We start from the raw sequence: 21,051 nt of genomic DNA, 5'->3' as shown, positions 1-21,051 counted from the left end.
AGCATATTTTTCTTACCTTAGAGATGCAAAATATACAAAAATAATAATACTGTACTGTAAGACCTCCTTAAGGGAAATTTTTACTAAATGATCAGAACGGGTTATGAGGCTTTGTCGAGGGACTAAAAAAGAATATTTTAACCGCTCCGATTTATTAAAAAGAAAGAAAAAATATGTTAGTCCAGGTGTTTGCGTTTCGACTTCGTCTCTTCAGAACCAGAAAAAATATGTGCCGATTTTGCCAATGTCATCGTTTTATCAGCCTAAAATTCGCCAAGGGGCTGATAAAAACGGGTCTTCACTGTATTCAAAAAACCGACTAAAACTCTATTATGAGGCCGTTCATAAATTACACTACATATTTAAGGGTAAAAGAAGGAACAATGAAGCATCTTGTTACATAGTGTAGAGAAGAAACGGAGGAGGGGGCTAAAAGCTTCCTAACTAGAAAATGTAATCAAACATTGGAAATGTGTATGTATATTCTCTTTTTTTAAATCCGGAATCTTCTAGTTTAAATTAAAATTATAATAAAATCTGTTAATCACCACACCACTAAAATGTGTAGTGTAATTTGTAAATGGCCTAATAATAGTGGTTTAGAAGTTTTTTTCAATACACTACAATTTTGCGTGCTATAAATTACTAATTACACAATAGCTCAAAATTTGTTTTCTTCATGGTCAAAACAATTTTGATCACCTTTTTGCCGCTTGGAAACACTGTGCACCTGGGACTCTTCTGTGCACAAACTTACTCGAAAAGTTGAAAAATTCAATTTTGACACATCGTCGGACCCTTCTGCGTATTGAAATGTCCAAAATTATTGATTTCCAATTGCCAACAACTTTCCCTTCAATATAATACACTTTCCCGAAAAGTTTAAATTATTTCATTTTGACGCATCGTTGGATCCCCCTGTGCATAGAAAATGTCCAAAACTATTGATTTTCAACTGCCAACAACATGTCCTTCAATAGGTATTTATTTCTAAACAATTGAAAATTAACCGGATCAACTTCAACTCCAATAAATGGGAAAGTAACGCAAAATGTATCGCGATAACCGATGAACCGACGATGACGTTGAAAACGACGATACAATTATCGACGATGACGATGAAGGCGACGATACATTATCGTTAACGGAGTTTCCGATGACGATACATTATCGTTAACGAGTAACGCCGATAAATTATCGTGAAAAATGTATCGTATTAACAACCCTGAACAAAATGCAACCGAAATACTAAAGAATACAAGGTTTGGCGTATTTTGCGTCGTTTCTGACAATTTCGATTCTATTCTTTAGGATCAAAAAGAATTTCGTTAGAGAGTGAATTTATATTATAGACCATCCACAAAACACGTTATTTAGAACCGATCGGATGCGGGACATTTTTTAAATATTACTCTTATTAAAAAGTCATTTTCCTTCCGTTATAGAGTTTATACATATGCGACATTAATCACGGAACTACCAAACCATAAATAAATGTTAGGGAATTTGTGAATTTATTCACACCAATTAATACAATCCAAAAATGAATTCTTGGTTTTGATAGATATCAACAGAAAATGCCACAAGCGAAAGAGCATTGTTCGATTTACCATTCCTACCGGCTTTTATTGTCATTACCACAGGTTAACATCTGCAGATCAGGTCTCGGTCTACCACTTTTGTCGTGATGAATGCGATAATGCTTTTACTTTCCCTGTTGCACTTACCTCTTGTTCGTCACACTACGAAATAGTATCCCATTGGTCACCCACTGTTTTACACCGGGCACAACGCATTCCCATCATATTGACAAGGAGTTGCTTTTTACTCGAATTTCACGTCATTATGACTTTTCTATTTCGATTGGAAGTATTTTGTGCTTCCAGGGGTTAATAACCATGTGAGTAAGTTTTGGTTATCGAAGCGACATACGTTCGTTAATGACCTAGCCAATTCATGGGTTGTTAAGGTGCAGTCGTCATGAATTGCTGAATATCTGGGGTGGGGAAGGGGATTAATAAATAGTTACATATGAAGGAGGAGGAGTACGCTAGAATGTGCCATAATATGTTTACAGAAGAAACCAAACTTTTAAATAATGATCCCTGATGAAGAGAGGGGATATTGATAATTTGAGGCGACTTTTCCGTTAAATCTTTTATTAATTGTCTCTATTTTATTTATGCGTAAAAATTCTTCTCTTCTCTAGGTCTTCTAATAAAAAAAATCATAAATGTAAACTGTACTTCAATTATGCACATATTTTGTTTGTGTGATTTCGCGTCATACCAGCCATTTTTGCCTTTCTCATATAGAAAGGTTATGCAATCACTCTAAAAATCGCCAGCCCAATATACCATTCGACTCAGCTCGTCGATATCGAAAAATGTCTGTGTGTGTATGTATGTGTGTGTGCGTATGTGTGTATGTGGAAAAAAATGCCACCTCTGTTTCTCAGAGATGGCTGGACCGATTTGCAGGTTGTACCTTTCATTTGGTCTCAAATGAAAGGTACAACCTTCCTATCGGCTGCTATTGATTTTTTTGTTGATTGGACTTCTGGTTCCGGAATTACGGCTTGAAGAGTGCGACCACACAGCTAATTCCCATATAAACTAAAATGAAAAATTCTCAAAGGGGAAAGTAGGTGAAAAATTCAAAATCGAATTTGTATTTTTGATGCCAAATGTCTTTAAAATGCATGAAACGTCGAGATTTGATGTAAGCTCAAAAAAAAAATTGGCTGAAATAGACTTTTTTGGACTTTGGCACCTTTTTTACCTTTCTTATATAGAAAGGTTATGCAATCACTCTAAAAATCGTCAACCTAATCCCGACCGCGATTTTTTTTACTTTTTTAGGCGTAGGTAGGAGTATCCAGTGAGGGGTTGCTACTTTAAAATTGAAACTAGTTTAAAATTGCTTAACAAGTTGAAACTTTTCGGAAGGGTGCGGACCCCACGGATCCTCTTCCTTGATCAGCCGCTGATTTTAAGCGATGATTCAGTGTCGACACATAGCATCTCAAGATCATGGCTGTCGGTCCATTGTATGTATGTGCAAATCGTACTGAATATGTAATATACATTTCCACCGTTATATTGAACTTAACCAGACATGGAATCGTAGTCTGGACAAATGAGAAAGGCACAATTGCACCGCTAGCTGGATTAAAACAGGTTTTCTAGTTGAAATAATAGTTACACCCAATGCCATATACCGCTTATATTCCTATCACATCATACTTTATTGGGCATCTGAATTTCACCATTTCCGGACCATTTTCCAAAATGATTTTGAGAAACGCAGCATTCCATTGATTGAAGGCTGAGTAATTAACAAGCAACAAATGTTCTGATTTGTTTGACAATAATATGTTGAAAAAATTTCCGCTGCTGTCAGAAAAGAAGGCTGCTTTTTTATAAAACTGTGTTTAGTTATGGAAATCGTTAATAAATCAGCTCTGTATCACATCTGCATCTGTGCTTAAAATCTGCATAATGCAGATAAATCTATATAAATGCTCCTATGTTGACATTGTTCTGTCAAATGATAACAAAAAAGATCCTTGGCAGTACAACTCAAGTGCAGCGTTTTGATTTCCTTATTCTATTTATTCACTTCCCAATTGATTTAGAAATTAAGATCAAGAATGGTTTTCAAAGGAGATGCATGGTATTTTGTTGATAATTTGCGTGCGTTGAATTCACGAGAAACTAATATAAATATAAATTTCATATGATTATATACCAAAAATTTGTATATTTTATGAAACTTGATTCAGCGAAATCTATTTGTAGCAGATTTATGAATAAATTCGTTCGGTGATACGAAATTTTACTTAAATATTTTGGGAATTGCTTGGAGAAAATCGGAGGAAGTTCGTAAATATTAGAAAGATTCTCGAATATTTCATCAAATAATTCGTTTGATTAATGGATTCGATTCGTATTAAACCCTCGAAACTCATATGAAAAATTCGTAATAGAAATAAAAACGTTTTCACAGAACTATGAATTATTCAACATATGCGCGAAAAATTCGTATATTTTACGTAAGTTGTCTGTACGAGACCTATTGGCAGCACATTCACGAATATATTCTCTCAGTGTAACTAGTGTCACTTTACAACAAAATTGAATGACTTTTTTGAACTTAGAGCTTTTCAGGAAATCGATGTTTTTCTTACTTTATTTGAGAGATCCTAGCAATAGATCTAAGTTACAACGCTTCGAAGAGCGTCTGGTCTACCAAGAGCAGTGGTAATATAAAATTTTAAATCCAATTATCTCGAAATGTCGCTTTTCCAAAAATAGCAAAAAGCTCCAACTTTGTCAGTTATCAATATATTTTTTTATAATCTAACGCTAGTTTTTTCACTGATAAATGCACTATCAAAATAATAAAACTGCTGTAATAGATTTATAAAATAAATAAATAATTATGCCATTAAATAAATTCAAATTTTCCTCAAATTTTCTCGAAAAAAGGTATGCTATCTCCTAACGCTCTCTTTTACAGCACGTATGGTACTCTACTGACGCTGCTTCTATTAGGGTAGCTGGGCCTCAAATCTATATAGAAACAATCAAGGGTTCTGTCGTTTCTTCAGAAGTATATACCAAGATATGTCTTCCAAAAATGATTTTACAAACATAAAATATCACCAAAATGGCGAAGTTGTTTTCAGGCCTTTATTTAAAAACACCATTGCTTAATTTAACTCCCGCAATAAAGAATTTGTTCCAAAAGAGGATGATCCACGTAATGTACCAAAAATTCAACCAAACGAATCATTTTATTCAATTCTTTCTCAGCTTGTGTTTAAGAATGGATGTCAACCTGTAAATGAAAAAATGTGTAGGGTAAATGATCTTGAGTGGGACAATTTGTTGTTTTTTCTGCAGTATCGTCGACACATATCACGATTTCGGCATAAAAGTAGGAAAATATATTAGCAAAAATGTATTAGATGACAGGTAAAACTAATAATTTTGGCAATTTGTGGATTGAAATTTAAATTAATCTGTGATTGGAACCAGAATAACAGTTTTAGTGACTAAAGAATATTGATCATAAGTGGGAATGTGTTCATCTTGAATGAAATTAAAAATAATTTTGATTAGGACTATATTTTTTTTGCCCCCTTTAAAAGTTGTAATATGTTTCAAATGAATTACTTGTATACCAAAAGGATGAAAAATATATTTAGAAATGATTTAATAGGTTTAAATGCTTAGATTTCTATGAAATAAATCGAGAGTATATGCTAGCAAAACATGCCAAAAGCAAATTAGTATGTATGCATCTATAACGCCCGAATTTATATTTTCTTCATAACAAAATGCTACCAAAAATGCTCCTCCTGGTGATCTCAATCACGATTATTTGTAGTGCGATTTAATATAAAATACTACACTGAGAAAAAACCTGTGGTATCTGTGACCAGACTTTCGTAGTTGTTTTAACTATTTGCCGAAATAGCAGTAATGACCATGAGATCGGTAATACTAAACATCTGTATGGCAAAAAATACTACAAAAATCGATTACCGCTCAACTATGCTGTTGTTATTTACGACAATTTGAACATGCTCACTCCAACAATATTTATCATATAAAAACTGACAATGGAATAGTGTGAATCACTATTAAAATTAAAGTAAAAATAAAAATATGAACATGGTAAACATCTTGAATGTAACTAGTGCCATTGTTATAACTACTTTTCGTTTGATTGTCCTCTGCACAATATATTAATAAGTCGTGAACACTAAATGTATAGTTGTTATAAGAATGTAAAGGTTGAAATAACTATATACACCGCTTATGTGAACTTTACCCTTGTCGAAAGCAGCTTCTGCGTATAGTGATTTTCAGCTGACAATGCTTTGTATTACTAACAACCATAAAACTTGTCAATGTTTGCGTTCCCATTAAGTATTACTGCAGGATGCGGCCATTGCAGTAAAAATGTATACATAACATACATGCGTGCTTTTCGGCGCATATTTTTTTAAAATTTTAATTTTTTAGCTATTGGAATAATATTGTCTCTGTGATATTACGGTAAGGCGATAGCATCATAAGCCGTTGTGATTTCCAGTAAGGAAAGGTATTCAGGTCTGAAGTCTTACGAAACAGACGGTCATCTTTCGCAAGGGACTGTATTACTAAGTATTTGCTTTGCTTTATTGCGCTATGTGAGTACATACTACAATTTAATTCAATAACGATGTTTTAAAATCATAAAATTTTCGATTTTTCAGTTAAGCGTAAAGGCAGAAAAGGAGGCTGAAATGTGGATGCTGAGACGATTCATATTTTTATAAAAAATGTGTATCATCAATAAATTAAGGGATGCTTTCAAAAACCAAGATTGGCTCAAACTTTCTTTTATCCACCCTCGTCATTTCCCTTTTTAAAATAACTAGAGGAAAAATGTCAAAACCTCGAGGTTTTAGTTATTGCAAGCAGGCCCTGCTCAGGATGACTATGCTGATTGTTATATCGTCGGTTAAAAAGCACTATACTCGAAAAGTCGAATTAACCTCCTCATATGGTAAATGTTACCATATAATTTTTCTTAGTGTATAATTATACTTTATTTATAATCTAATTCATGACATTTTCCGTAGTATTTTCAATCTATTTAAATTGAAATGTAGTAGTGTTTGCTCACATTAGTGTATATAAAACTCCAATTTTCGAGCGTTTTATCATAAGCAAGCTTATTCAGCAAAGCTCACTCAAGGCGACTTAGTGTATCAGAAAAAGAAGTAATTTTATTTCGGAAAATTTGGTGTCTTAGAAATATTTCTAGGTATATGTAACCATGACAGATTGATTAAAATATGTTAAATTTTGCAGAATATGACGATTTTGGCGCATTACTTCATTTTAATACGTCGTATCGCATATTTTTTAAATAGTCCCAAACTTGATCAGTTTCTCTATAGTCCCACTTAACATCATTTACCCTATATTTTGCGAACGTTATTTGTACAAAACCAATTCATAGCATATTTTCACAATGTAGATACTAATTTTTATCAGTAGACAATAAAATTCTGGTAACAACTATCACTTTGAGGGTATCTTTCGATCTTTTTTTTTTTTTTTTTTTTTTTTTATTTCAATTATAGAGGTTTTAACCTTAAGGTCATTCGCCTCTTCGGGTTAGAAAAATCTCTTAGGAAAAATTTCTAACCCTATGTGCGGGGTCGGGACTCGAACCCAGGTGCGCTGCGTACAAGGCAATTGATTTACCAATACGCTACGCCGACTCCATCTTTCGATCTATTTTAACATCATATTCTTTTATTTTCATTTTTATTAATATTCAATTATGGGTGTCATTATGGCAAGCTAACACACAACCCGAGCAGAAGAAAATAACTTGAGAATACCAAATTCAGGTATACTGTACCCAATACTTGAATACCACAATAAGGTATTGAGGAGCCTTGCATAAGAGGTAAAATACCTGAAGTAATAACTGAGACATGTACTACGAATAACTAGTTGATAATGAAACGAATTATTATAATACCTGAATAATAACAAAATCTTTTTAAACTTCCAATAACAAAATTCACTTATGGAGGTATTTAATAAAGTATTGATTTGGTATTTTTAAAAATCACTGGAATACATTAATAATATTAAAATAAAGTATTACACCTCATTGAGGTATTAAGCAGGTATTGAAAAATGTTTCCTCAATACCTGCTTAATACCTCAATGAGGTATTAATAATCAATTAATACCAGGTTTTGGTATGATACCAGAAAATAGTATGCTCGGGTTATTGGCCAGTTATTTTCTCCTGGTCGGGAAAGCTACCCTTTTAAAAATATATAGGTAGGGGACGGTGGGGAGCTGTGAACCATGGGGAGTTGTGAATTACCCGCTAAGCTAAAAATGTGGAAATTACTGTTAAATGTTTCTACGGTTATGACGTAACTTTCTCATAAGCTGTTTTATGCGAAAAACAGGATTCTACCATAATTTTAAACGCTATGTGCCGCAACCGCGAATTCAGGTGGTTTGGGGCGAATCATATTGTCACCTATTCATTGCGAATCCGATCATGTTCAAACTCATCTTTCCAGTTGTTTCCAAGCCTTTGAACGGAGCAGATCATTATACTTCACAGTGGTGTTTGATGTGTAAATCTCAGTGAGTGACGGTCAGGCTTTATTCGTTCTTTAGCCGCCGTTCTGCTGATTCCGGTAGCAAATCCAGTACATTGTTTTTGCTGGTGCGGAACAATTGACGTTGCTGCAGATAACTTTAGTTTGTTTTTTTCCCCTCTTTGCTTTTTTTTCCTTTTCCCTTCTTTTACTCTTGTAATCAATTAATAAGACACATCCCTGCTTATACAACGCTCTGCCATCATGCTTAAATGACCGATGTTATCATGGAAATCCCTGATTCCCCTGACACGCGAATTGCCCCCCGTAAAAAATAGTACCCTCCAGATTCTTCTGGTCCATAACTGGTGTAATTTCGAACCGGGGAGAAACCGGTTAATATATTGAAACTGTCTAGGAACTTGACTACTCAGGTTCCGGCGGTAACTCAGATCACACGTGTTCGGGCAAACAAGATGCGAGTTTTAGTGAATGATCTCGGTTAGGCAAACGAGATTGCTCGTTATGAGCGCTTCACGCGGGCATTTATGTGCCTTGTGTGGCCGTAAAAATCGATGGGGTAGTGTCAGGACCGGGCCTGAAGTGCGACCAACTGTTGGAGCACGGGGTTGGCCGCTTTGAGGACCAATCACTTCAACAGATTAAGATCCTAGAATGCAAACAATTGTATACCGCAAACACCGAGGGAGGTAAGACTACCTACTCTCTATCAGGCTCGCTTCGGGTGACATTCGCCGGGTCTTCTCTTCCCAACTACATCCTCCTTGACAAAGTTCGCCTACCTGTTTGTCTATTTGTACCGCGGGTCATGAGCTGCAGAAATTGGAAGCAGTTGGGACAAACAGCCACCTATTGTGGAAATAAAAAAAAATGATGCGGCAAGTTCGAGGGAGAGCATTGGGATGACTCTTGCTACAAAGAAACTAAAAATTTTATTTGCCCTGCGTACAAGCATCGCGGGGATAAAATTAAGCACTCCCTTAAGAAACGCTTGAGGCGCTCTTATGCAGAAATGCTAAAGAATGCTTCGCCATCTATCCTGTCCGAAAATCTCTTTGCTGATTTGGCTAGCGTTGAGTAGGAATCTGATGATCCTCAAGAGGGAACATCTCTCGTTAACCCGAGGGAGTCCAGGGTGAGGAAAAATCTTGCCTCACCTAGACTACCTCGTAAGTGTTCCAAGATGTTCTCCTCTGAGAGTGCGCCAACAACATCTAATAAATCCAACGGAAGTGCTGCTCTGAAGCCGAAGAAAGTTGCTCCAGGACTTGGAAATTTTAATTCTAATAAAGAGTATCCACCACTTCCAGGGACACCAAAAGCCCTAAGTGTCCCTTTTTTCAAACAGACACTCAGTCCACTAACGAACTAATGAAATTTTCTGACAAAGTGGACCTAATTTTCACAGCTTTCAATGTTACTGATCCTCTTAAAGCATTCTGATAAGTTTTTTTCCTAAGTCATCAAACGAGGTCACTGATTCGATCACTGTCCTACAGTGGAATTGCAGAAGTATCCTCCCGAAAATCGATTCCTTTAAATTTTTACTAAACAGTTTAAAATGTGATGTTTTCGCATTATGTGAAACTTGGTTAACTTCCGATATAAATCTTAACTTCCACGACTTTAATGTAATTCGTCTGGATCGAGAAAACCCTTACGGAGGAGTACTATTGGGGATTAAAAAGTGCTATTCTATCAACCGAATTAACCTCCCTTCGACACCAGGCATTGAAATTGTCGCTTGTCAAGTTCTAATCAAAGGCAAAGACCTTTGCATTGCTTCCATCTACATTCCTCCTAGAGCCTCGGTAGGGCACAGAACGCTTTGTAATATCACGGAATCCTTACCAGAACCGCGGCTAGTTCTAGGAGACTTTAACTCGCACGGTACGGTAAGGGGCTGTCTTCATGATGATGATAGATCAACAATAATCCAAGATCTTTGCGAAAATTTCAACATGACCATTTTAAACACGGGAGAAATGACGCGGATTCCTACACCACCAGCACGCACAAGCGCGTTGAATTTATCGCTATGCTCGACATCGCTACAGTTAGATTGCATGTGTCCCTGATTCCCACGGTAGCGATCGTTTGCCTATCGTAATTTCAGTTACTAACGGCTCAAGACCATCAGAAACAATCAATCTCTCGAATAACCTCACACGAAACATTGATTGGAAGAGTTACGCGACCGCGATATCCGTTAAAATCGAATCCGCTCAAAAACTTCCTTCGAAGAAAGAGTACCGGTTTTTGGCTGGCTTGATTCTCGACAACGCGAAAACCCATCGACGGTCTTCCACCCCGTGGTGGGATAAAGAGTGCTCAGCGCTGTACGCGGAGAAGTCCACCGCATATAAGACCTTCCGGGAAGACAGGTTACCCGCTAGCTATCAACAGTACACGTCGTTAGAAAGGCGAATGAAGAGTCTAATGAAAGCCAATAAAAGTAGTTATTGGCGCCGGTTCATCAACAGGTTAACGAGAGAAACAGCGATGAACACTCTTTGGGCTACGGCTCGACGTATGCGCAACCGACGAGAACGTGGAATATTCAAACCGCTGGATATTAGCTTTCGCCAAAAAGATTTGTCCGGACTCTGTCCCGGTACAGAAAACATACCGCGCCGCGTCTACTCACGATACCGCAAACGAAACACCGTTTTCGATGGTGGAGTTCTCACTTACTCTCTTATCATGCAACAATAACGCCCCAGGGTTAGACAGAATCAAATTCAACTTGCTGAAGAATCTGCCTGACACTGTAAAAAGGCGCTTGTTGAACTTATTTAACAAGTTTCTTGAGGGTAAAATTGTCCCTCATAACTGTGAGTGTCGTCGCCATCCAAAAACCAGGAAAACCAGCCTCCGACCACAACTCGTATAAACCGATTGCAATGCTGTCCTGTATTAGGAAGTTGTTCGAGAAAATGATCTTGTTTCGCCTCGACAATTGGGTTGAAACAAATGGCTTACTGTCAGATACACAATTTGGCTTCCGCAAAGGCAAAGGGACGAACGATTGCCTTGCGTTGCTTTCTACAGAAATCCAATGCCAAAGAGCAGATGGCATCAGTCTTCTTAGATATTAAGGGGGCTTTTGACTCAGTTTCTATCATTATTCTGTCAGAGAAGCTGCACCAGCATGGTCTTTCACCAATTTTAAATAACTTTTTGCTAAACCTGTTGTCTGAAAAGCACATTTCGCATGGCGATTTAACAACATCGCGATTTAGCTACATGGGTTTTCACCAGGGCTCATGTCTAAGTCCCTTACTCTACAATTTGTACGTGAATGACATTGACGATTGTCTTGCCAATTCATGCACGCTAAGGCAACTTGCAAACACCCCGTTGTCTTTGTTACAGGGTCCAATGCAGCCGATTTGCAAGGACCATTGCAAGATACTTTGGACAATTTGTCTACTTGGGCTCTTCAACCGGCTATCGAGTTCTCCACGGAGAAAACTGAGCTGGTCGTCTTTTCAAGGAAGCGTGAGTCGGCGCAACTCCAGCTTCTACTAATGGGTGTAACGATCAATCAGGTCTTGTCTTGGAGATGTCACATTAGGTATCTGAAACAGAAATGTCAACAAAGGATCAATTTTCTCCGGACAATAACTGGAACAAGGTGGGGTGCCCGCCCAGGAGACCTGAACAGGTTATACCAAACAACGATATTGTCGGTGATGGAGTACGGGTGTTTCTGTTTCCGCTCCGCTGCGAACATACACTTCATCAAACTGGAGAGAATCCTGTATCGTTGGTTGCGCATTGCCTTGGGTTGCATTTTCCCGCTAAAAATCGATTTTGGGAACTCTCATATCGATTGCTCATCCGATGCGATATATTGAACCCGTTGGTGATTGAAAACTTCGAGAGGCTCGTCGAGCTTAATTCTTAAACCCGATTTATGTCCTTGTACTTCGACTACGTGGCACAAAGCATCAATCCTTCTTCGTATAAGTCCACCCGTGTCCGTTTCATAGATACTTCTGATTCTACTGTGTTCTTCGCCACGTCCACGAAGCAAGTGATTTATGGAATCCCGGATCATATACGCCCGCAAGTGATCCCCAATATATTTTATAACAAATTCCGAGAAGTCGACTGCGACAAAATGTTTTACACTGACGGATCAAAGCTCAATTGGTCCACTGGCTTCGGTATCTCGATGATCTCGCTTCAGTTTACGTCGCAGAATTAGATACTATTCAGTACACCTATGGCATCATCGAGACTCTGCCCACAGATCACTACTTCATCATCTCGGACAGCCTCAGCTCTATCGAGGCTCTTCGTACGGTGAAGCCTAAAAAGCAATTCCCGTATTTTCTGGGGAAGATACTGGAGTGTCTGCGCAAGTTATCTGAAAAATCTTACCAGATTACCTTTATTAGGGTCCCCTCTCATTGCCCTATCCCGGGTAATGAAAAGGCCGACTCCTTAGCAAAGGTGGGCGCATTAGAAGGTGACATTTATGAAAGACCAATTTTCTTCAACGAATTTTCCAGTATTACTCATCAGAGAACCCTCGAAATTTTGCAAACTTCATGGAGCAATGGGGAACTAGAAAGGTAGCTGCATTCGATAGTCCCTAAGGTATCGACGAAACCTTAGTTCAGGGGGATGGATGTAGGTCGGGATTTTATACGTGTAATGTCCCGGCTTATGTCCAACCACTACACATTGGATGCGCATTTTATGGCGTATTGGGCTTGCACAAAACTAAAAAATGCTGATTCCACGCATTTCACGCAATCTGCCATATCTCAAACAATATATTGATTTTTTTAATTGCTTCAGCCGGTGGATGTATTTTTTTTAATTTTAATTATAGAGGTTTTAACCTTAAGGTCATTCGCCTCTTCGGGTTAGAAAAATCTCTTAGGAAAAATTTCTAACCCTATGTGCGGGGTCGGGACTCGAACCCAGGTGCGCTGCGTACAAGGCAATCGATTTACCAATACGCTACGCCCACTCCCCTTGGATGTATTAAGGAGTCCTATACCAGTTCAGATATTGCAAATCGATCAATGTTTATGGTAGTTAGGCCCCGAAAACATAACTATGTTTACAATTCCCCACCGTCCCCTATATATACCCATAATCGCAGGTCAATCCCATGTCCTATGAGATTTCCTATCTATGTTGGACTGACTTTCACTGTGACCCTCTGTAATTTAAATCCCTTTCAATTGCTTTCTAATCCTGAATCGTTTGATGTATGTCTGTAAAATGTGTTCCGCGAGAGACAAATGGAAAAGAGCATGGTTTTTCTTCGTCATTTTTATTATTTCGACATGGCAATTGAGCGAAATGTGATGTTGTATACATACAAAACAATTTAATTGTTCATTAAATACAACCAACAGTTCGAAAATGTTCAAGCAAGCTATTACGTTACAATTTTACACGTCATATCTGGTGATGCCGTATAGCATCACAGGCGGGGAATGGGTTAACCACCGGTTTCGGAATCTCGTCGCATTCTCAATTATATCTCACCCAAGACAGCATAAATGTCAGAGGTAGTTGTTAGGCTGTAGTAGACATGTAAGAGTTGTTCAGATTGCACTTTATTCCTTATCCGATGCCAACATTCTAGCTAAACACATCAACAGTTGGGGGAGAACGTGCGGTTGCATTGTTTACATCTATACAACATCCCGACTTGTGTGACATATCAAACTAATATGTGTTTGATTATAATTTAAACTTAATTGAATAGGCCCATCAGAATAAGGTTTCTTAACCAAATCACTTCTAGGAACAATTCATAAGCGTAATTTTGCTGCACAATAAATAAATATTTTCTCATTATACCTTCAATATCGAGAAAGTTATCCATTTAAACAAATTTCTCGCCAGACGAAACTACAAATGTTGATGCTTTGTTATTCTCTTTTTTCGTGTTTCTGAAAGAATATACTTACAGTGAACCTCCTCTTACTCGATAACTTCAAATAAATGACGGCTAATCAACATTTAAAGTACAAGAGGTAATTTCCATCAATCAGTTTCGAGTCACGTTTAGCGTTTTTTTGTTTCTTAGCTTCATTGATTGCAAAGGCCCGCTCTGTATGTGATAATGGTTGCAATTATCTATACACGTCATGTGGCATTTCCCACTTCGGACGGTCGTTTGTGATGTTTTGGCATGTGCATTGCATATAAGTATCTATGTACTCTACCCGCAACCGTGCTGAATACGTGTTACTTTAGAGTTGAAATGTCCTGACACATTTTGCACTTCTCTGCATCCTCACACAAGAGCTATTCTCATCCGACGACCAGTTCATTTGTCATCTCGTGGCTATGCTCGATAAACACAGCGTTTGTGCGGTTTCATGCTTTCATATTTTGAATGCGATATCAGCTTCCGCTTTTATATCATTTTGTCTCACACTTTATCAACCGAATATCTCTTTCATATATCAACGCAAAAGTGTGTCATGGTCATATTGTGAAAGTGATATTTGATGAACATGAAGAGGGGTTTCAAAGCCTAATATTTTCGTAAAGTTGGTAAATAATAGGGTTTTTTACACAAAACAAACTCGTCTAGGACGGGTAGTTGATTGATAGATTAGTTCTGCGAACAACGCACAGTGATTTTTTTCTGCCAAAATCGTGCAATATATTACTTACGCCTAAATCGTAGAATGCGGTCCAATGACTTCCTTTGAGGAATTTATAGACATTACAAGTTCTTTCATATGGTGTTATTATTTTAATAATTAATCTCCCTAAAAATGAAATATATTTACCAACTTTCTTGCAAATGCAAATGTTAAAATTATGTCTTCGGCAAAGTTATAAAGTATGCTTTTACCAACAACTTTGCTGAAGACATAATGTCTTTATTTTTAATATCTTCAACATTATTGCTAGTTGTTTGTAGATGATCTCTTTAAAGCTAATTTATTAATATAACTTTTTAAATATCATTCTAACAAGTTCAGTATGTTCAGTAGGACATTGCAAAAAAAATGAATTCCCAAGGGCCCCCCTCTCATATTGTGACAAATGTCAAAGTAAGCTCAGATGCAAAATTTCACATCATTTGGACAATTTTAGACCCCCGCCCAATTCACTTGAAATTTTTTGAAATTGGTACTATGGGAAAATATGGAGGAAAAATACATTAAATGCTATAACTTTTGAAGTAGCAATCAGAAAATTACAATTTATACCTCTTTTGAAAGGAAATAATCTTAGTATTTGAATTGAGACATTTTTGTTTCTAGGAAAATACAGGAAAGTGGGGTACTGGGTCATTTTGGTCTCAAAATCCCCTATTTTTAATGATTTTTCTGCTTCGTGATACAAATCATACATATTTTGTAGTTTTTCTAATGTAAAAAAATCTCAGAAATCGAACGGAACTCTTTTGACCTTAGTCCGAATACGAGAAGTTGGGGTTATAGGGCCTTTTGTCATTCATATTAAATTTTATCATTTTCTCATGCATATATCTCTGTTATTCTTCATTCAATTTTCATAAAATGTAACTAGTTGAACGTGTAAAATTCTGAGGAATGAAACAAAAATAAAAACGTTAGAGGTAAAATTTATAAACATCAAACTTTTTGATATTTACTCTACAAAGCTCATTTTTTCATTATTTGTCCTAATACCTCAACTTCCCCTATTTTTTAGGAATGAAACTTTTCTCACGTGATCCCTAAGCATAAAAGTAAAAGTAGTAAATTAAATAAGAATTTTGTTGTTGAATGGAGTTAATATGTGCGATGTTATGATAAAAATGTGAAATCGACACTATATGTCAGATAATTTGATGTTCCTGAATTTTACCGGTAACGAATCTTTTTTTATTATAATCCTAAGGATTTTCCACCTTCAACAAGGTATAGTTTATGAAAATTGAGTGAAGAATAATAGAGATATGTTCAAGAGAATATGATGAAGTTTAATATGAATGACAAAAGGCCATTTAACCCCAACTTCTCGTATTCGGACAAAGGTCAAAAAGGCTCCGATCGATTTTTGAGATTTTTTCACATTATAAAAACTACAAAATATGCATGATTTGCATCACGGAGCAGAAAAATCATTAAAAATAGAAGATTTTGGGGCCAAAATGACCCAGTACCCCACTTTCCCGTATTTTCCTAGAAACAAAGATATCTCCATTCAAATGATATTATTATTTTCTTTCAAAAGAGGTATAAGTTGTAATTTTCTGATTGCTACTTCAAAAGTTATAGCATTTTATGTATTTTTCCTCCATATTTTCCCATAGTACCAATTGGGGGCGGGGGTCTAAAATTGTCCAAATGATGTGAAATTTGGCATCTGAGCTTACTTTGACATTTGTCACAATATGAGATGGGGGCCTTCGAGAATTAAAAAAAAAATTTTTTGCAATGCCCTAATGTTCAGGGTTTGAATTACCAAAATGATCAACTTTCCATATTACAACAATGGTTTATCTCATGTATTTTTAAAGTTATTCGGCATTTTTTTAAACATAAATGTTTCAAATGTTGATTAGTTGCAAATTTGGAACCGGCTGAGTTTACGTCAATAATGTATTAATCGAAAATAGCAAGCTTTGTGATTTACTGCTATGATTTTCGTGATTAATTCTCATATAAGTAAGATTTTTCAACTTTTGTTTGGTAAAAGAAATAAGCTAACATTTTTGGAAAAGTTATAGAGATTGCTTTCACAAATATCTTTGCTGAATACATGAGGTTTCATCTTTATATGCTTAGGAAGTCATATTTGGATGACCCTCAAAAATATTTTTTTAAATCTTTTCAATTATCATTCTTCATATATTCTACGAAGTTATTTCACTTTGACTTACTTTAAAGTTATTTACTTTGACGAACACAATTTTTATTAACACATTTTTTTTATCTCGTGTATTTTCGTAGTTTATCTTAATTTTTTTTTAAATCATCTATAACTCTACTGGAGACAACAAGAGACAAGTGAACTCTATTGAGTCTTATAGTGTTGATGTAGCATTTCAAATTTCAAATGGGCTGCCCGTCTTTGCCCATTCGAAAGGTATTACTTTTAAAACTTCTGCTAATTTAACCAAAAATTACCCAATAACTTCTAAGTCGTAAGAGATATACCGAAGGTTCTTCTGGAAAGATATGTATCTTAACATATCCCACATATAAATTAGATGGGGAAACATTGAAGCATTTTTTTGAGAACCACTTCGAGAAGAAATGCCACCGGCCACGACCAATTTCTACGCTCACTAAAGAGCGAGATTCTAACAATCCCATTAAGAGAACAACTTGTAATGTGCCTATAAATTTTCGAAGCAGGAGAATCATTTCCTCTCCTGATATTCCTCGTAAACGCCTGAAAGTGTCCCTTGATGGGTGCTGTTACAAAACTGAAGTGAGTGCGTCACTCCAGTTATTTTCCTAAGTTTTACACAGGGTCCGTCCATTAGGCCGAAGGCCGTAAGGCCGAAGGTCATTCGACCGAATGATCATTGGGCCGAATGGACTTTAGGTCGGGTGCTTAATAGAGAGGAGGGAAAGGGATCCGAAAAAGGGATCCGAAGCTTATCCCGTACAGCATTCGGAGCTTCTCGGTATGAGCTAAATTTTCGTATCTCGATTGAATCTCGTATTGTTTTCATTGTCTGAATATCATAAATATTTTTTTTTCATTTGAGGTCCGAGCACACGGATTGAAGCTATGCTGGGTAACCACGTTAGGTGCTATTATAATTCATTTTTTACATTACATTGGCAACAATGTCCGGCCTTTAAGCGGAAGGATGCTAAGCACATAAAATCTGTCTGTAATTAAAATAATCTGTCCTATGACAATTAATAATGCATTATAAAGTCTTGTGTAATGGAAACAATCCAATTTTCTTCTTTCATATTCCTTCTCTACCATTTTGTCTCACCCTCTTCCACTATCTCTACCTGCTAGTCAAATTACGGAAGTTGACCTAGATGACAATTCACATTCATGAAACATTGTATACAACATTTACTAAAGTTCAATATCTTTAATTCGATTACGATAATTAAAGCGAATAATTTATTCTAGAAGTTGTCATAGTACATGCCACTAAGTTGCAGTTCCAACCCGCCGTCGGAAGCGGCGGCCCCTCGCAAGCGAACTTGTGACCTACTCGTTTGCCCGGAATTTTCAAACATATGGGCCATCAATTAGTTTAAGTCCGACGGAGCTGTAGCGATGTCGGACATCACGCGGATTGAAGCGATGTGGCGTAGCCACATTAGGCGTCCATTTTATTTTTATTCCATGCAGTCAATAAATCAGTAGCGAAAAATGGGGTGTAAATATGCTAAACGCTATAATTTTAAGTTAAAAAAAATCTAAATAAAACACCCTTCATTGAAAACTGATCATTCTTTTCCGTTCCAACCATTTCATCTATCACTCTCTTTGGTTTATTTGTTCTAATGGCCATTCAGCCTTTTGCATTCGGCCTAATGACCATTCGGCATAATGACCATTCGGCCTAATGACCATTCGGCCTAATGCCCTTCGGCCGAATGACCTTCGGCCTTACGGCCTTCGGTGTAATGACCCAGCATCGTTTTACACAATGTATTTACATTATAGAAATCCTAATTAACTTTCGACGTAGATCTTCCATAATTTCAACATTATTCGTCAGAGCCGCAAAAACACTATGTAGGAGCGTTTCAGGGATCAAAATTAGCTATTATTTCAATCGGATTAGCCTTTGTTCGGTACTAGGTATTGAAGTTGTCGCTTGTCAAATCCGAATCAAAGGCAAAGACTTATTGGTATTGTTTCCATACTCATCACACCTCACCTGGTTCTAGGTGACTTCAACCTCAAAGGTATGCCATGGGTTTGTCTTCACGATGATAACCGATCTATCTAAATGTATGATATTCGCGACAATTTCAATATGACCATCTTGACTACGATGGAAATGACATGAACGACAACTCCACCAGCTCGCCCTAGCGCGTTAGATTTATCATTGCCCATTGATTCAAAGAGTTACGCGTCCACTGTATCCGAAACAATCGAATCAAAACAAGAAATTCCTCCGGTGGAAGCGTACACTGTTTTGACTGGCTTGATTCAGACAAAACGAAAAATCGTACCAGATTACTAGATACAAATATTAGTTTGAGTTCCTTCACATTGCTTCATTCCGGATAATGAGTAGGCGGACACTTAGGCATTAGAAGGATTTATTTATGAAAGATCGCGTAGCTTCAACGAATTTTTCAGTATATCTTGTCAGAGGATGCTTGAAAATTTATCGAATTTCGGCAATGAAAGTTTTGGAATCCGAAAGGTATTTTGGTTAAAGAGGATGGATGAAGGTAGTGAATTCTTTTGGGTGATTATCGGGTCATGTCCAATGATGGTACGTTGAATGTGCATCTTCGGAGTATTGGAGTCTGGGAGAACGGACTCTGCGCTTGTGGTGGCGGTTATTGCAACATTAAACATGTTGTCTGTTCATGCGCCTAGTGTTCTAGCGCCAGTTATCCGATCCTGTATGTCTCTCATACTCTTTAAACCTCCGATAGATATCTGAATTTAGTTATCTTTTCTCTTTTGGTTGACATGCTAAGAGCTATCCAAAAATCTGATCCCAAGAGCTCCCGGCGGATCCAAGGAGGCCAGTCAACGATCCGGTTTATGATGTCCGGACAGTAATTTTCTGTTTGTCAAAATACTGCAAGTTTAATATGAAATTGTTGCACATCGACGTTTCAGACGCATGCATTTTGTGCGGTAGACACTACGTGATTAATTTCAGCTTGTGGTTTGTTTCAAACTTTCATGTGGGTAATTCCCCTCGGTAATTTTCGAGTGGGTAGTACTACCCATACTACCCACGTATTCCGCCGGCTCTGGGTGAATGTATAACTCGTTCTGAACACAAAGTGGGTGTCGCGGCAAAACAGGCGCAAATTCAACAGAGAGAGCAAAATGTGGACAACACATGCAGTTAACATCAGAACTTTATAGTTATTATGCGCACCGCATTTTTTCGAGATGCCTCCGGAAATTCACTGTCACTCGCACAATTTTCAAAATTTGGAATGAAAATTAAGGAAAACATTGTTCAAATGTTAGGTATGTAATAATATGGAAAATGATTGAACAATCATTGATTGTACATTCTCTGTGTAGAAAAAATATTAAAAACGGTTTTTTATTTCACCTAAAATACTGAGCAAAATTTACCACAGATAATGGAAAATTATCGATGTACAGCAAAATTTTTCAGTAAAAGACCTATGATTGAGGTCCAAAATGCATGAAAAACTACTAGGAAAATTGCAATATTCTATTACACCACAATTTGATGAGATTCTGGTTATTGGTTTCGCCTCCGAAGATTTCGGAATCAACGAAGCATGGCAATGTAGCTCTTTGTGGGTTATGGCTCTTATGGGTTATTCGAATTTTTTTCATCCAACAGTTGCATGTGCTTATAGATAACCTGAGTCAACTAATTAATATCAGTAATCATTCTCTATATGTATTTGTTCTGGAGACATCCTACACCTTGAGCTTTGAAATGTCATAAAAAGTTTAATACGTAATACATTCTTCTGAATTTATTCCATGTTAATTCAATGTTAGAACAACAAAAATATAATATGACCAAAACTTTATTTTTTCCGAGGTTAAGTCCACCTTTCGTGCACTGTGCGCCGTGACGCTCCAGTGTTGAACTGTGCATAATATAAGCGATAAACATGTTGATTCCAATAAAATTCTTATAGTTGAAAATACGACGAATTATCAATATAATGTGGAATTTATTGTATCTGCTTATTATGACATTAACCGTTGATTTCTACAACACCATTAATTTAATGGTGAATTTGAAGTATGGAAACACATTGCAA

The 21,051-nt window shown here is 36.8% G+C and overlaps 3 protein-coding genes across 3 annotated transcripts in view; all 3 read right to left on the bottom strand.

Moving 5' to 3' along the window:
- LOC131676155 (scoloptoxin SSD558) overlaps positions 1-21,051 on the bottom strand; it is a 431,501-nt gene that overhangs the window by 368,733 nt on the left and 41,717 nt on the right. The gene's annotated exons all lie outside the window — the stretch shown is intronic.
- The window catches only part of LOC131676213 (allatostatins MIP), an 83,574-nt gene that overhangs the window by 50,859 nt on the left and 11,664 nt on the right, over positions 1-21,051 (bottom strand). The gene's annotated exons all lie outside the window — the stretch shown is intronic.
- The window catches only part of LOC131676198 (caspase-like), a 93,151-nt gene continuing 76,922 nt past the window's right edge, over positions 4,823-21,051 (bottom strand). Inside the window, exon 4 of the mRNA XM_058955327.1 lies at positions 4,823-4,842. Within this exon, the coding sequence (XP_058811310.1) occupies positions 4,838-4,842 (5 nt within the window). The 3' untranslated portion in view covers positions 4,823-4,837. The remainder of the gene's footprint in view (positions 4,843-21,051) is intronic.

Source organism: Topomyia yanbarensis, chromosome 1 (assembly GCF_030247195.1).
Source record: "Topomyia yanbarensis strain Yona2022 chromosome 1, ASM3024719v1, whole genome shotgun sequence".
Taxonomy (NCBI): Eukaryota; Metazoa; Arthropoda; class Insecta; order Diptera; family Culicidae; genus Topomyia; species Topomyia yanbarensis.
This window is presented reverse-complemented; position numbering and strand designations above follow the sequence as displayed.